The 17,998-nt window shown below is 42.4% G+C and overlaps 1 protein-coding gene across 1 annotated transcript in view; it reads right to left on the minus strand.

Moving 5' to 3' along the window:
• Window positions 1–17,998, minus strand: part of NNT (nicotinamide nucleotide transhydrogenase) — a 114,727-nt gene that overhangs the window by 86,151 nt on the left and 10,578 nt on the right. The window contains exons 4-6 of the mRNA XM_056112120.1: window positions 15,405–15,492; window positions 12,620–12,708; window positions 3,872–4,059 (exon numbers count right to left, since the gene is read on the minus strand). Coding sequence (XP_055968095.1) covers window positions 3,872–4,059; window positions 12,620–12,708; window positions 15,405–15,492 — 365 coding nt within the window. The remainder of the gene's footprint in view (window positions 1–3,871; window positions 4,060–12,619; window positions 12,709–15,404; window positions 15,493–17,998) is intronic.

A 17,998-nucleotide genomic window follows, 5' to 3' on the forward strand; every position in this document is an offset into this window, starting at 1 on the left:
TTGAAAGTCTGTATGCCATGAAACAAGAGAACCTAGAAGAAATGGATAAATTCCTGGACTCCTATAATCTCCCAAAGCTTAATCAAGAAGATCTAGAGTATCTGAATAGACCTATTAACATCAAGGAAATTGAAACTGTAATCAAAAATCTTCCCAAAAACAAAAGCCCAGGTCCAGATGGATTCACTAGCGAATTTTTCCAAGCATTTAAAGAGGACCTACTGCCAGGCCATCTCAAGCTTTTCCAGGAAATTGAAAAAACGGAAACTCTCCCAAACAGTTTCTATGAAGCCCATATCTCTCTAATACCAAAAGGAAACAAGGACACCACAAGAAAAGAAAACTACAGGCCGATATCCCTGATGAACACGGATGAGAAGATTCTCAACAAAATACTAGCAAATAGAATTCAACTACTCATCAAAAAGATCATACACCATGACCAAGTAGGATTCATCCCGGGGATGCAAGGATGGTTTAACACTCGGAAATCAATCAACATAATCCATCATATAAACAAAAGAAAAGATAAAAATCATATGATCGTATCAGCAGATGCAGAAATAGCATTTGACAAGATCCAGCACCCCTTTATGATGAAAACCCTAGCCAAAATGGGGATAGAGGGGATTTTCCTCAATATAGTGAAAGCCATCTATCACAAGCCTACAGCAAGCATCATCCTCAATGGGGAAAAACTGAGAGCCTTCCCTCTAAGATCAGGGAAGAGACAAGGATGTCCACTCTCTCCACTGCTGTTCAATATAGTACTAGAAGTACTTGCAATAGTGATTAGGCAAGAAAAATATATTAAGGGCATCCAGGTAGGAAAGGAAAAAATCAAGGTCTCACTGTTCGCAGATGATATAATACTATACTTAGAGAATCCTAAAACCTCTACCAAGAAACTCCTAGAAACAATAGACTTGTATAGTAAAGTTGCAGGCTATAAAATCAATACCCAAAAGTCCATGGCTTTCCTATACGCAAATAGTGAGAGAGAAGAAAGTGACATGAAATAAACAATCCCGCTCACAATTGTGCCCCAGAAAATCAAGTACCTAGGAATCAGCTTAACTAAGGAAGTCAAGGACCTGTACAAAGAAAACTACAAAAAGCTACTTCAGGAAATAAGAGAGGACATGAAGAAATGGAAAAATATCCCCTGCTCATGGATGGGGAGAATTAACATTGTCAAAATGGCAATACTTCCCAAAGCACTGTACAAATTCAACATGATCCCTATTACGATACCCAAGACATTCTTCACAGAAATGGAGCAAACACTCCTGAAATTTATATGGAACAATAATTTCCCACGAATAGCTAAAGCAACTCTTGGGAAAAAGAAAATGGGAGGAATCAACCTCCCTAACTTCAAACTCTACTACAAAGCAGTAATAATTAAAACAGCATGGTACTGGACAAAGGCAGAGCTGTAGACCAATGGTACAGGGTTGAATATACTGACATCTCCCCACAAGCATACGATCATCTAATCTTTGATAAGGGGGCAAGAAAACTGAATTGGAGCAAGAAAAGCCTCTTTAAGAAATTGTGCTGGCAAAACTGGACGGCTACATGCAAAAAGGTGGGCTCAGATCTCTGCCTAACACCATGTACAAAAGTAAGATCAAAGTGGATTAAAGACCTCAACATCGGACCGAAATCCATAAGGTAAATTGAAGAAAAAGTTGGCAAAACCCTCCATGACATTGAAGCTAATGGTAGCTTCAAAGATGTCACGCCACTGGCCAAGCAAGTGAAAACAAAGATAGATAAATGGGACTACTTAAACTAAGAAGTTTCTGCACCTCCAAAGAAACAGTGATCAAAATACAAAGACACTCTACAGAATGGGAAAGGATATTTGCCGAATACACATCCGACAAGGGGTTGATATCAAAGATATACAAAGTACTGGTTGAACTCCACAAGAAGAAAACATCCAACCCCATCAAAAAATGGGGCGATGAATGAATAGAAACTTCCCCAAAGAAGAAATCCGACTGGCTAAAAGGCACATGATAAAATGCTCCACATCATTAATCATCAGGGAAATGCAGATCAAAACAACAATGAGATATCATTTCATACCACAGAGACTGGCCCATATCCACAAGAACAAAAGCAACCAATGCTGGCACTGGTGTGGCGAGAAAGGGACCCTCCTTCACTGCTGGTGGGAATGCTGACTGGTTCAGTCCTTTTGGAAAATAGTATGGACGATTCTCAAAAAATTAGAAATGGAGCTCCCATTTGACTCAGCAATACCATTCTTGGGAATATATCCCAGAGAGGCAAAAAGTATAGTCAAAGTGACATCTGCACTTGTTTGTTCATTGCAGCACTCTTTACAATAGCCAGAATCTGGAAAAACATGAGTGCCGGAGAACAGATGACTGGTTAAAGAAACTTTGGTACATTTACACAATGGAGTACTATGTAGCTGTTAGAAAAGATGAAGTCATGAAATTTACATATAAGTAGTACTACATGGAAAGTATCATGTTAAGCGAAATGAGTCAGAAAGAAAGGGATAGACATAGAAAGATTGCATTCATCTGGGGAACATAAAGTAACAAAATAGGAGACTAACACCCAAGAATGACCGAGATTAGTACCAGGAATTTTACTCCATGGCTTGGAGGCCAGCCACATATGCTAGGGGGAAAGGGAGCTCAGATAGAGAAGGGAGCACCAAATAAAGGGTGTTGGGAGGATTCTCCCAGGATGGGAGAAGCATGCTGAAAGTAGACTATAGACCAAACATGCTTGCCACCCATTGCCTCTTCTGCAAACTACAACACCCAATAGGAGAGAGAGAACAAAAGGGAATTCCCTGCCACAGAGGCAGGGTGGGATGGGGGGGGGGAATGGGGCGTGGGAGGGATACTGGGATCTGTGGTGGTGGGAAATGGGCACTGGTGGAGGGATGGGTATTTGATCATTGTATAATTGAAACCCAAACACAAAAATTTGTAAGACTACAACTGTATCTCATGGTGTCTCACTAATCACTAATAAAAATTTTAAAAAATTTTTTTTAAATTTTTAAAATATTAGATGGGCTGGACACGTAATGAGATTTGGAGACAACCACTGGACTAGAGCCGTTACTGACTGGATTCCACTGGATGTCAAAAGACCACGTGGCTGCCCACCTGCCAGATGGTCAGACTTCTTCGTCAAGACCCTGAACAATCGGTTTGAGGTTCTTCATGTTCTTAGAAGGAACAGACGCCATTGGGCTACACTAGCACGCGACAGGGACAAATGGAGACGTTACTGGCGCCTGCTTGAGCAAAACAATGATTAACAGGAAGTCAACTGATCAAGTGATATATAAACACACATATATATATATTAAACCTACACATACAGTCCCCCACTCTTTCTCTTTCAGGATGGAAGGATGATCATCAAAATATTAATAGAGATTATCTCTCCTTAAACTTTGGATAATCTGTACCTTTCTTCTTCCTATTTTTAACACAGTTTGGATTTCTTACAATAAGGAGACAAAATCTTAACAAAAAATATATTAAAAATTGAATTATCAAGTGGATATAAAGGAATTGCTTATATATTGTCCACAAAGTATAATTTATGAACATGGTGACATAAAAATATACCGAGAACAGACTGAGTGAAAATACTCCAAATTATTAGATCCAAATTATTAGAGGCTGCAACCTTTGTTTTTCTTTTATCTTTTTCACATCTTTCTTATCTCCTTCATACTTTTATAAATGGTAAAACTAATCTTTCCTTAATGAAATTCAAATGGCAAACAACTGTTCGTCCTCATTTGAAGACATCATTAGTGAAAGAAAAAGCTTCGCCCCAACTTCCCCGAGCACCAACATGCCTGGAATTAGGGCTGTGCTGATAAGGATGTCCACCTCCTTGCACTGCTGAGCGAAGAGTTTCATTTCAGCATCAATGAATTCTTTGGACATTTCTTTTGCATATCCTCCTTGTCCCTCACCAGATTCCTTCAAGTCAACCTCCAAGGGCTCTGCTCCAAGAGATTTGAACTGCTCCAAAGCTGCAGCTCTAAAGATTACAGGAAATAAAGAGGTTAAATTCACAAATCTCCAGAACCCAACCATCACCCTGCTCACAGCCGCTCTCCACATGTTCAGCCTGAGCATCACCCACAAGTGAACCCCCAGAAAATCCAGTTATGCAGGACTTTGTGACTGAGAACTCGGGGTTCAACGGGACCAGGAATGGAGATCCTATGCCCGTATCCCCCCACCCCCCCACCCCCATCTCCGATGACTCAGCAGTCACACCCATAAGACACCCCTGGCTGGCGCCAGATACTATCGTGGTCGGCCACCATCCAGGTTGCATGTCCTTCTCTCCCGGAAGGGAGCAACATGATGCCGCCATAACCATGCCACTGAACCCTGTGCGAGGTTGTTTCACTCAGGGCGCCCCAAAAGAGAGAGGATAAGACCCTTCCCTGCCCCAAGGGACCCAGCCCCAGCAGCCAAAAACCTCCAGCCCAACCACCGCCCTGCTCACAGCTGCTGTCCACATGCTCATGCTCGGGCCAAGCCTCACCCAGGAGTGAAGCTTTCCCTGGGCACTTCATAGGACACACCCTACCAATACTCCAAGAATACCACACCACATTTGATAGGAGGCAACCAACCTTAGAGGGAAATATTATATTATTTCAGTTCTGCTCTGGGGCAGAGATTGGGGTGGAAGCACCTGAAATATGGTGGTGGGAAGGTGTAATGGTGGTGGGATTGGTGTTTGGATATTAAATGTAACTGAATATTGTGAACTACTACTTTATAAAATAAAAAAAAATTTAAAAAGAAAGAGGTTATTTTAAGCCCCTACTATGATCACTTGCATATAGTTTGAAGAACAAACTCTATATATGCCAAAGTGGAAACTTTTGATGTCTCTGGTTGAACTGTTTCAACATTTTCCCCCTTAGTTTGGGGGTCATACGCAACAGTGCTCAGGGGCTAATCCCAGCTTGGTACTCCAAGAACCATGAGGAGTCAGTGCCAGAGATCAAACCCAGATCTCCTGTAAACAAAGTATGAGTTCCAATCCTCCGTGCTCTTGTCCAGGCCCTGTTTCAGCTTTTTCCTAAAAGCAGGTAATATTTTTACAATAATATTTTTTCTAGGGAAATAACAACAGGAAATTGAGACTTGTAGTTAACTTGTGAAAAGGATTTCAATATTGGAAGCACCAGTAACTAATCACTGCTTCCCAGGGTTCCACTACAAGTTCAACAATCTACATCAAGATTTGACTTCATTAGGAAGTCAGAGTGATAATACAGTGGTTAGGGCATTTGTCTTGCACATGGCCAGCATGGGTTCAATCCCCAGCATCCCATATGGTTCTTTGAGCACCGCTAGGAGTAACTCCTGAGTGCAGAGTCAGGAGTAACCCCTGAGCATTGCCAGGTATGACCCAAAAAGACAAAAAAGAAAGGATCTGACTTTATTCAAATCATTCAAGCTGAGGTTTTACAATGTGAAAATGTTTTGACTTGTGGACATTTTTCCCACATAAGGAACTTTTTTACTTAGAAATATTTTAACTAATTGATTTTTAACACCGTTCCTCCACCCCAGTCCTCATTAACTTGTGTCTGAGGGGAAAATGCTATCTAAGAAATGTCAGAAGGGGCAAAATGTGAGTGTGACACATTTAAATTTTGCCAAAGTACATTTCATTTTAAAAATAAATAAATAAATGCTGTAGCTGAAGCAATACTACAGCAAGTAGGACATTTGCCTTGTACACGGCCAACCTGGGTTCGATTCCCAGCATCCCACATGATCCACCGAGCACCGCCAGGAGTAATTCCTGAGTGCATGAGCCAGGACTAACCCCTGTGCATCGTTGGGAGTGACCCAAAAAGAAAGAAGAAAAAAGAAAAAGAAAAAATAAATGCTACCTGCACTGGAGATAGAGTCCAGCACAAAGAATGACTGCTTTACACACATCAGACACAGGCTCAACCCCCACACAGGGTCCCCTGAACACTACCAGGATTAATCCCTGATCACAGAGCCAGGAGGTGAGTCCTGAGCATCGCTGGGTGTAACCCAAAAACTAATTTAAAAATATCAGATAAAAATAAATAAACTAGCCACGTTATGTGCACTAGTGAGGTGGATAACCAAAGTCAGCATAGCTCTCCACTAGATAGAGATAGTGTTTAACTCATCAGAATCCATCCCTCCTGCAACTTCCAGGCTTTCTTAAAGACATCATCCCAGGTAAAAATCCCAATTCCTAGACCCTACCCTAACTCACTGCATTACCAACTCCAGCAGAAACCTCAAAAGATGGATTCCCAGCAAGAGCTTATTCTTGCCATGAGGAAAATTTGGGCAATTTTGGTCTGAGCCCATCAGCTCCCAGCAGCTGTCCAGGTCAGGTCGGCCATGAAGGGCAGTAAGTGACAGGCAGAACAGAAAGGGTAAGAAGCTCATGGCTGTGCAAGAGCTTTACCTGCCTTTCTGCAGGAAGCAAGGAAAGACGCAAGCAAACTAACCGAGGTCAATCTGTGACCACACGAGGAATCAGCCATCGCTGAGGTCAGCAGAAACTGGACAGAGAAGGGACTGGGTACGAGACAGCACAGCCTAGAGTGAGCTAACATTTGTGTCTAAGGGGAGTGTCTGTGAACTGTCACTTAGAAATATTACCCTCTGTTTCTTTCTCTCTTTTTTCTTCCCCCTACCTCCTTCCTTTCCTTCCTTCCTATCTACGTTCTGTCCTTCCTTTCTTTTCTTTCCCTCTTTCCCTTCTGTCTTTCCTTCGCCAGAGATCTTTTGCTTCACAAATGCAAAATAAGAACTCTACTTCTGAGTCTGGAGCAATAGTACAAGGGGGCTGGGTGCCGCTTGCATTGCGTGCAGCAAAGTAGGGTTCAATCCCTGGCACCCCAAATGGTTCCTAAGCTTGCCAGGAGTGAGCGGTCTCTGAACAGAGTCAGGGGTAAACCCTGAGCACTGCTAGATGTAGCCAAAACAAAAAACAAGAACAACAAAACTACTTCTGAGTTACATTCTCAGCTGTAAATAACATTTTCTCATAGATCATGATCATTTCTTATAGATCATAGATCAGCAAGCTGAGATCATGTTTTCTTATTCCTATTTCTATTTCTACAACGAAAGTAATACAGCTCAGAGTTGTCTACTATTTTTAATGAAACAAGATGAAACCAATATTCATGTACATATGTCTAAACACATACTAAATGACCCCAAGTTTGTCCAAAATATATAGGTGGGGCATAGTGAGATGTAGGTAATCACACCCCACAAAATATCATTAGCAGTTTGGGGGAGACTTGTGGGACCACATATAACAATGCTCAGGACTTATTCCTGATCGGGCAATCAGGGATTACCCCGAGCATTGCTCGGGGGACAAAAAGGACTGCCAGGGATGGACCCTATGGAACCCAGGTCGACCACATGCAAGACAAGAACCTTACTCACTTTACTATATATTCAGCCCAAAATCATTAACAATTTTATCTGGTCAGTAAGATTATAGCAGGTAATTTTGAAATGCCAGCAAGATAATTTATCAAAATTTAAACTCCGACACTACCTCCACTACTCAGCTGCCGCCACACTCCAGGACACTTTCCGGACCTGCGTGGCCGCTCCGGCCAAGACTCACGCACAACTGAAGCTCACAGAACAAGATAAGCGGAACTCTCTGAGACCTTGAACTCCAGGCTCAATTGACCCAGGGACAGAGATTCTCTGCTTGCTCCCACCAACCACAGGTGACGAAGGTATTAAAATCAGGAGCCCCACCCTACCCTGCCCTGTCTGCTTCCACCAACCACCAGAGACCCAGGGATTGGACTGCGCACAGAAGACCCACCCTACCCCTACCGGGACCAGATAAATACCTCACTGGCAGACCTCCACTACCGACACTACCTCCAATACCCAGCCGCCGCCACACTCCAGGACACTTTCCGGACCCGCGCGGCCATAAAGCGGCCGTGCAACACATTATAAGACACTAAATACCCATCTTCCGGAATTGCCGTACCATATTTGATAGGGTTCAAATATGGTAACACCTACAAGGGCGATTAGGGGTCGCTCCAAAAGCCTTTATCCTTCTGGGAAAGCCTGGCAAGCTACCGAGAGTATTCCGCCCACACGGCAGAGCCTCGCAAGCTATCCGTTGTGTATTTGATATGCCAAAACCAGTAATTACAATGGGTCTCATTCACCTGACCCTGAAGGCTTCACCAATATGGCAGAATTGAGAAGGATGAGAAAGGAGAGGCCGATAAAATCTCAAGGCCACAACGAAGGAATACGAAAATGATCGTATGTACTTTCAATGCACGTATGCTAGCATCAGATGCATCTATCGAGAACCTGATGGTACAAGCACGTAAGATCAAGTACGACATCATTGGTCTGACCGAGACAAGAAGGCACCAATCTCATCATGCCGTTTTCGACACTGGAGAAGAATTGTTCCTCAGAACATGCAATAAAAGAGGTGTCGGAGGCATCGGTGTCCTTGTCAACACAAACCTGGCCATGAGCATTGATTCATTCGAATGCCTAACAAGCCGAATTGGACGTTTACATTTGAGTAGATGTGGTTCACTGCCAGCAGTTTCTATCTTCATTGTCTATGCACCAACATCCAAGTACTATGAAAAAGAAATTGAGAAGTTCTACATGGAGCTGGAGAAGTTCTATAAAGAAGACCACACCTTCTACAAGATCATTGTGGGTGATTTTAATGCCAAGATAGGACCGAGAAGATCAGCTGAAGAACTCCACATTGGAACCCATGGCCTAGAATGGAACGAACAGGGTGAGAGACTGTCTAAGTTCATCATGTCGACCAAGACCATCCATGGTAACTCACAGTTCCAGAATGCCGAATCTAAACGTTGGACATGGGAGTCTCCCGGTGGATGATTCCACAACGAAATAGACCACATCATATTCAATCGATGGTTTTGCCTGACCAATGTCACTGTTGTACTAAAATTCCAAATGGGATCGGACAACCATCGCCTTGATGCAAAATTTTACTTCACAGAGCAGAGAGAAAGGGCTGCAAAGTTTAAAAAGAGAACTCCCAGATAGACCACCAACTGGGAGCTCTTTGGCACTATTGCGGCAACATGGCAAGATGCCATTGTTGACAACATTGACGAAGAATACGATTGACTGGTTCAGCACCTCCATGATTGTGCAAGGAACGCCAAGAGATAGCCACAAAAAAAACACCTGTCTTCGAAAACTCTTGAGCTTATTCGCCAACGTGGTTTGGCGCATGCCTCAGGCAACCGCAAGTGAACGTCCGAGCTCGGAAAGCACTGCAGAGATGCGATCAAGGAAGACCTCAAAGAGAGAAGAGCAGAAGTGCTGGTAGATGCGGCAGAAGCCGGGAAAAGTACTCATAACGCCCGCCTGTCCTTCGCCAACTACAAGACCAAGATGACTGCCCTCCGACGTCCTCATGGATCTATCACATCTTCCAGAAGGGCAATGGAGAAGATTATCCATGACTTCTACTCAAATCTCTTCAATAGCCATGTCCACTTGCCGACATACCAAATTCCACAGGATGGATATGTCGTTCCCAATGTTCTCCCTTCCGAAATCCAACACACCATTTCGTCAGTAAAGAAACGAATAGCACCCGGCCCAGACAAGGTCAGACCTGAACACCTGAAGAACCTGCCATCAGTACTCATCAATACGCTGGCTCGGCTCTTCACACGCTGTCTGAATGCAAAGTTCCGTCCCAATGGAAAACCAGCAGGACTGTACTACTGTACAAGAAGGGAGACATCCATGACATTGGTAACAATCGCCCTATCTGCCTATTGTCTGTCATCTACAAGCTGTTCACTCGAGTCATCCTAAATAGGATTGGCAGAACACTAGATGAAGGACAACCATGCGAGCAGGCCGGGTTCTGCAAAGGATTCAGCACCATCGACCATATCCACACGATAACCAAGCTCATTGAGGTTTCTCGGGAGTTCAAGATGCCGCTCTGTCTAACGTTCATTGATTTAAAGAAGACCTTTGATTCTGTTGAGACGGAAGCAGTCATTGAAGCCCTAGCCAATCAGGGCATTCAAGCCCAATACATCAAGATCCTCCGTGAGCTGTATTGCGGATTCACTACCAGGATTTCACCATTCTACAAAGAAGTAATCATTGATGTCAAGAGAGGGGTTCAGCAGGGTGAGACCATTTCACCGAAACTCTTCAGTGCCACCCTTGAGAACATCACGCAATGACTGGACTAGGAAGGAATGGGAGTGAAGATAGATGGTCGGCAACTCTACCACCTCCGCTTTGCTGATGACATTGTTTTAATAACACCAAACATTAGCCAAGCGGCACAAATGCTGGCCAACTTCGACCGTGAGTGTGGGAAAGTTGGACTACAGCTGAATCTTACGAAGACAATGTTTATGAGAAAGAGACTTGTTCCTGACGCCCCATTCGCTCTCAGTGGAATGACCATCTCCAAATGCAACAGCTATGTGTACCGAGGTCGAGAAGTCAACATGACTAATGACCCGAGCTGCGTAGGAGGAAGAGAGCACCTTGGAACGCCTTCAAGAGCATCAAAGAAATAGCTAAGAGGATGAAGAACCTCCGGCTCCGGGCACATCTCTTTGATTTCACTGTTCTTCCTGCATTAACATAGCCTCAGAGACCTGGGCCCTAAGCGAACAGGATGAGAACACTATTCGAGTCTCCCAAAGAGGAATTTTAAGAGCTTTGCTTGGAATATCACGTTTCACTCAAATGAAAGAAAGAATCCGGAGTTCTGACCTCCGTTGATGATCAAGAATCAGGGACGCTGTCTCGTTTGCCAAGGTGTCAAAAATCAGATGGGCTGGTCACGTAATGAGATTTAAAGACAATCGCTGGACTAGAGCTGTTACCGACTGGATTCCACGGGATGTCAAAAGACCGCATTGCCGCCCACCTACCAGATGGTCAGATTTCTTCATCAAGATCATGAACGATCGGTTTGAGGCTCTTCGTGTTCCTAGAGCGAAGAGATGCCATTGGGCTACACTAGCACGCGACAGGGACGAATGGAGACGTTACTGGCGCCCACTCAAGCAAATCAACGATTAACGGGAAGTCAAGTGATCAAGTAAACTGTGAATATCTATTCATGCCAAAAAATGGCATGAATAGGCATGTCTAGAAATTCATTCCATGTAAAAAATTAATACATATGCAAATTGAAGATACACAATTTTATTTTTAATGCAAACAGCATAAATGACTTAAGCTACAAAAAAATGTTTTCTGTCCTATGTGAAATCCTACAAGAAATACTCTTTTCACACTAGAGTCAACAGCTCAGAAAAATGTCAACTTATAGAGGGCTCATAGGAAAAGTCACTGCACTTCTAGAAAATGAAATCTTCTGTAGTCACTAAAAATATTTTTGATGGGATCAGAAAGACAGCACAGGGTAGGTTATTTGCCTTGCACACAACTGACCCAGGTTTGATTCTCAGCATCCCATATGGTCCCTCAAGAACTGCAAGGAGTAATTCCTGAGTGCAGAGCCACTGGGTATGGCCCAAAAACCAGTATCTCTAGAAAAAGAAAAAAATATATATGTGTGTGTATGTGCATATATGTGTGTATATATGTGTGTATGCAAATATATGTATTTATACATACATACATTTGGTAAATAAAGATAAAAATAATTAAGAGGGGGCTGGAGTGATAGTACAATGTGAGTTGACCTTGGAAAGAAGTTAAGGAGCTGGACTGATAGCACAGAGGGTAGGGCGTTTGCCTTGCACGCAGCCGACCTGGGTTTGATTTCCAGCATCCCATATGGTCCCCTGAGCATTGCCAGGAGTAATTCCTGAGTGCAGAGCCATAACTCCTGTGCATTGCTGGATGTGACCCAAAAAGCAAAAAAAGAAAATAAAGAAAAGTAGTTAAGTATTTTTTAAAAGAAAACTCTGTAGAGCAGTTTTCATGTATAAATTCTTCTTTGGTGGGGGTCACATCTGGCAGTATCATGAGTCACCAGTGGCCACTCAAGGACTTGGTGCAGATTTCAAAAGTGGAGAACCATGTGGGGACAGGCATCAAACCCAGGGTTCCCTCACTCATGCACCTCTAGCTTTTTATTTTTTTTTTATAATTTATTTATTTATTGAATCACTGTGGGAAAAGTTACAGAGCTTTCGGGTTTAGGTCTCAGTCATGTAAATATCAAACACATTTCCCTTTACCAATACTTATTTTTAACCCCGAACCCCAATAGACCCCCACCTCCCCCCACCCCTCCCAATTCTTGTGAGGCAGATGAGTTCTAGTTAATACTCTATCTACTTTGACTAGATAGATTGTTTCCATAGAAGATGCACAATTATTGTTTAGAGTTTACGACCCACCCCCCACAATCAGATATGCTGAAACAGCGTTGTGAAATGATTTGCTTTCTACAACTTGGTTAAACTCTCTCCCCCACCCACCAATCAGTTCCAAGGAGATCATCCTATCTACCTGAAACAAAACGTTTCCACCTGAACAGCCATCACAGGTCAAGCACGTACCTGGTGTCAAATCCCCGAACAATTGCACCCATGGACTTAGCTGCACCGGCCGATGCCAGCCCAGCCACACCACCACCAACAATCAGAATCTAGGAAAGAGGGCAGAAACAGTGTTTTCATATAATTTTCTTTTCAGTCTAGTTATATACTGTTACCATAGTACAGTATTGCCCTCTCAGAGATCCCAGCAAGCTACCGAGAGTATCACAACCGCATGGCAGAGCATGGCAAGATCTCCGTGACGTAGTAGATATGCCAAAAACAGTAACAATAAGTCTCACAATGAAAACATTACTGGTGACCACTCGAGAAAATTGATGAACAATGGGAGGACAGTGCTACAGTGCTACCATAGTATTGATGTACAAAATTACTGCAGTCCACAGCTACCAAAGTGTCCAAAATACTCCACACCTGCCCCTATTTCACCTCTAGTCCATCTCTTCTTGCCCCCTCGCCCTCCCCCTCCACTGCTTGGTAATCTGAGTTTTGTCATCCAAGGCCAAGAGAACCAATATATTTTAAATAAGGTTCATTATCAACTGACCATGAACAATTCTCGGCTAATAGCAGTCAGTCTTTGGTACCCAGTTAGTATTCAATAAAGCACCAGGTGGTGCCAGCAGGGATGATCAGCTTTCAACAAACTACTGAGTTGCAGAGATTACTCTTTAGCTCAAGCACCACTGTTTTTAAAAAAAATTATCAAAGGAACAGCTGCTGGCAAAGGTCAACTAACTTCACTAAAAATAGTCTGGCAAATCAGCGTCTCGGTGCAAAAGGAACATACAGCATGATCAGCATTCCATATGTTAAACATTAACGGGTTCTTTCCCCATGTGTAAAAGCTATTTCTTCTAAAATTCTGAGTATGGCATTCTAGCTGCCCCTTGCCTTTCAAAACCCAGGGTTTCTGTGTATGTATAAATTATCAATTAATTTCAAAGGTAGGTCAACTTTAATGAAACATCCACTTAAGCCTAATTTTGGGCCTAAATGCTTCTACCACAGAAGGTGACCAATCACCTTAATTCTGAACCATTTTGAACAAATAACACAAGGAATCCAGAGCAATGTAACTAGTCTCCCTAAGAACAGTAGAGTCAGGGCCAAAATAGCCAAACCATAGAGGGCCTATGCTTTCTGGCAGTGCTCAGGTCTTACTCCTGGCTTTATGCTGTACCAGCCAGTGCAAGGAAACTGATTTAACCCCTGTAGTATCTTTTATGCCCCTCCTTCTGCCTTTTTTTTTAAATGATGATAGTAGGGGTCAGAGAGATAACAAGCAGACAGAGTGCTTGCCATGCACACAGCCAACTCGGGAGTAAGTTTTGAGTACCACTAAGTGTACCCCAAAAAAAACAAAAAAAAAAGAACAGACAGAGAGTACAGCAGGTAGGGTGTTTACCTTGCATGCAAGCAACCTGGATTCGATCCCTGATACCCCATATGGTTCTCCCAAGCCCTGCAAGGACTGATCCCTGAACACAAACCTAGGAGTAAGTCTTGGTGGGTGTGATCTCTCCCCACAAAAAAGAGAGAGAAAGGAATGTCAAGGAACGGTCATGACTTCAGTCATGTAACCTGTTTCTTCATTCTCTCGGCGGACTGTTCAAGGCAAGGTAGAGTAATTATCATGCAACCTTGCACATATATAGTTCTACCACCAACCCATGAGCAAGTACAAATGCTAACCCCCAAAAGATCTCCCAATCCATCCCTTTCTCTGTGTCTATATTACTGCCACCACCTTCCTGGAGCAATATTTTTGAAACCAATTCCCAACAGATCTTACCCTTCCCTTGCCCCCACCTCAGTCAATTCTTCTACAGAATAGCCCAATGATTTTTATAAACCTTTTGAGATAACAGGAAAAATATACACTAGTCTCTACCCCAAGTTCCTGGTCCAGAACTCCTGAAATCCTTGTCATTTTCTAAGTGAAAAAGCATTGAGAGTTTCTTTTGTTCCGATAGGTGGTTTATGACCCCAGTTTCTGATACAGAGTTCCTAAATTCCCTAGAGTTTCTTGGGTTACAGCAGTGAGACAGCATTCTACTCTAATGAGGTGACCCTGAGTGGGCTCGTGCATGGGGACAGGACACTGGAAAGACAAAACCATGACTAGGAGCCGGGGAATTTCCCTCCCCCAGAACCGCCCCCCCACCCGCCCCGGAATTCTCCAGAGAGGGGGCAAGGGCTAGAAATGGAGTTAATGATCAATCATGTCTGTGTGAGGAAGCCACCATGAAAATCCCAGCAGAGTGCAGAGTTGAAAGGCCACAGCCTTTCACCTCGCCATACCCCACTCTGCGCAGGGCTCCCCTCTGCTCCCAATCTAGTTTCTAGAACCAGGAGTTTCCCCAGCTGCCAATCTCCAGACTTCATCACCTCACATTTTCTGAACCTTCTAACCCAATAGTTGTCCAAGAGCAAGGAAATCAAGACAATCTTTTCTACAAACCAAAATGTCACAATACTTGGGAAATAGAAAATGTGATGAACATATTTAAGTAGTAATAAATAGGCTATGAAAAACAAATTACCAAAAATCCTCTAAGAATTCAAGCAAACCAAAAAACAGAAGCTACATTAGAATGAACAGAAATATCAAGATTTTCTTTTTTTAAGCACTCTTAGGCAGTCAAGGGTCACCTCTGTATTTGTACAGACGACAGAAGTCATACTTCTCATGTGAACACATAGAAAAAAACCAATAGCTTTAATAATATTCATACTATTGCTCTCATTTATCCATGTCATAAAGAAACTAAATTTTACCTACCTTAGCTGGAGGAACTTTTCCAGCAGCTGTGATCTGACCAGTGAAAAAACGTCCAAAATGATTTGCTGCTAACACAACAGCCTTATAACTTAAGAAAAAGAAAGAAAGAAAGAAAGAAAGAAGAGAAAAATTTTTTAAATTTATAAAATGAAAAGTCTTAGGCTCATGTATCATGTCATCAAAAAGCTTAACCAAGAAAAACAGCAAACATTTAGACAGTTCCTACTCTGTGTTCAAAAGGATTGTTCTGAGGGGTTTTTTTGTTTGTTCTGAGACCACATCCAGCAGTACTCAGGGCTAACTCCTGGCTCTGCACTACTCCTGACAGTGCTCGAGGGACCAAATGGGGTGCGGGAAATCAAACTTAGTCCAGCCATGTACAAGGCAAATACTACAGAAGATACTCTGGGACTTGAAAAACAGAGATGAAGTAAAAACAAGATAGCCAGAATCTGGAAACAACTCGAGTGACCAAGTACAGACAACTGGTTAAAGAAACTTTGGTACATCTATATCTAAAAATGGAATACTCTGCAGCTGTTAGGAAAGATGAAGTCATGAACTTTGCTTATAAATGGATAGACACAGAGAGTATCATGCTAAGTGAAATAAGTCAGAAAGAGAGGGACAGACACAGAAGGACTAGACTCATTTGTGGAGTATAAAACAACTTAACATGAGGCTGACTCCTAAGGACAGTAGACATAAGGGCCAGGAATATTGCTCCTTAGTTGGAAGCCTGCTTCATTAGCTGCGGGAGAAGGCAGCTGGAATAGAGATGCATCACCAAGTCAATGATGGCTGAAGGGATTGTGTGGGATGGGAGATGGTGCTGAAAGTAGATAAAGGACCAAATGTTAAATTGCCTCTCGGTATCTATATTGCAAACCATAATGCCCCAAAGTAGAGAAAGAGTATGGGGAAAATTGTCTGCCATAGAGGCAGGGGGAGGTTTGGGAAAGGGGAAGGTACTGGAGACATTGGTGATAGAGAATGCGCACTGGTGGAGGGATGGGTGTTCGGTCACTGTATGACTAAAACTCAAACATGAAAGCTTTGTAACTGTTTCTCACGGTGATTCAATAAAAAAAAAGAAAGGAAGAAAAGGAAGGCTGAAAATGATCTTTCCTATTGTACAGGAAGTGTTGGGGCTATGACAATAACATCAAACTGTTTTACTTTACTATATGATGCAAATTTTCTGTGATAAATAAGTCGTATGTATGTATTGGGGGAAAATCTTTAAATTACAAGGCCAGAGAGTAAGTACAGTAGGAAGAGCATTTGCCTTGCACATGACTGACCTGAGTTTGATCTCAGCACTCTATATGATCCACAGAGCACAGAGCCAGGTATGGGCCTCAACCCCTGAGTACCACCAGGGGTAGGCCTCACTAAATGTCATCTCATAAACTCTTAGAATTGTGAAGACAAAATCAGATAATACAGATTAAGTACTTAGCATAAAGCCTGTCACAGAAAGTACCCAGCAAATAATAGTACGTTAGCTAAATAAACAAAATGCAATAAAAACTAGTAAAATCTAACTTTTTTTAGTAGAAAATTTTAACATTATGCAATTTATATTTTCATAATTTATACTATGGCATTTTTGCACATTCTCACTGGGTAATAAGCATGCTACCTTAACATTATGATGAAAATGTTTAAGGGTAGGCTGGCAAGAGAGTCTTTCCCAATCATATTTTTATAAAATTGATATAGCAACTGTTGCAACATGAAAAAGTGCTCATCATCACTCATGATTAGGAAAATGCAAATCAAAATAACTCTGAGATATGGTCCCTGCCAGTGAGAACAGCACATAAGGAAAGTCTGGAAACAGCCAGTGCTGATAAGCTTGGGTGAGAAAGGAACCCTCATCCACTAACACAGTAGGAATGCCACCTGGTTCAGTTACTAAGGAAAGCAATATGTAGATCTTTCCCAAAAAATGGAAATAGAACTTTCATACAAACCAGCAATACCACTTCTTGGCATCTATCCCCGAAACACAAAAACATTAATTAGAAATGTTATATGCACACCTATGTTCATTGCTGCACTCCGTGCAATAGCCAAGATGTGGAAACAATCCAAATGCCCAACTACGAATGAATAGATGAAATTGTGGTATATATTATAATGGAATACTATGCAGCTCTAAGACAGAACTAAAGCATGCAATTTGCCATAACATGCTGAGTGAAGTCAGTCAAAGACAAGGGACAGATACCAGAATGATCTCTCCCATATGTGGGATTTAAAGATGCACAGCAAGGTAGCAAGAAAGGGTCTAAGGAAACACAATAGGATAACTAACCACAAAACTAAGTTCAAGGGGCATGTGGGGGTGTTGAACGGGACATTGAGAACCTGGGGGGGAGAAAATGGGTACACTGGTGATGGGTGTGGTGTTGGAATTATGTGCTTGGAAGCCATCAGTAACAATACTATAACAGAGTACCTCAGTCAATTTTTAAAAGGTGAAAATAATTGTAAGTTTAAAAAATACTAATGCAAAACCACTATGGCAATATTATGATGATTACACCATTTGTTAGTCTTTTGAATCCAAGTGATTAAAATTTTCA

Source organism: Sorex fumeus, unplaced genomic scaffold (genome assembly GCF_029834395.1).
Source record: "Sorex fumeus unplaced genomic scaffold, SorFum_2.1 ptg000015l, whole genome shotgun sequence".
Taxonomy (NCBI): Eukaryota; Metazoa; Chordata; class Mammalia; order Eulipotyphla; family Soricidae; genus Sorex; species Sorex fumeus.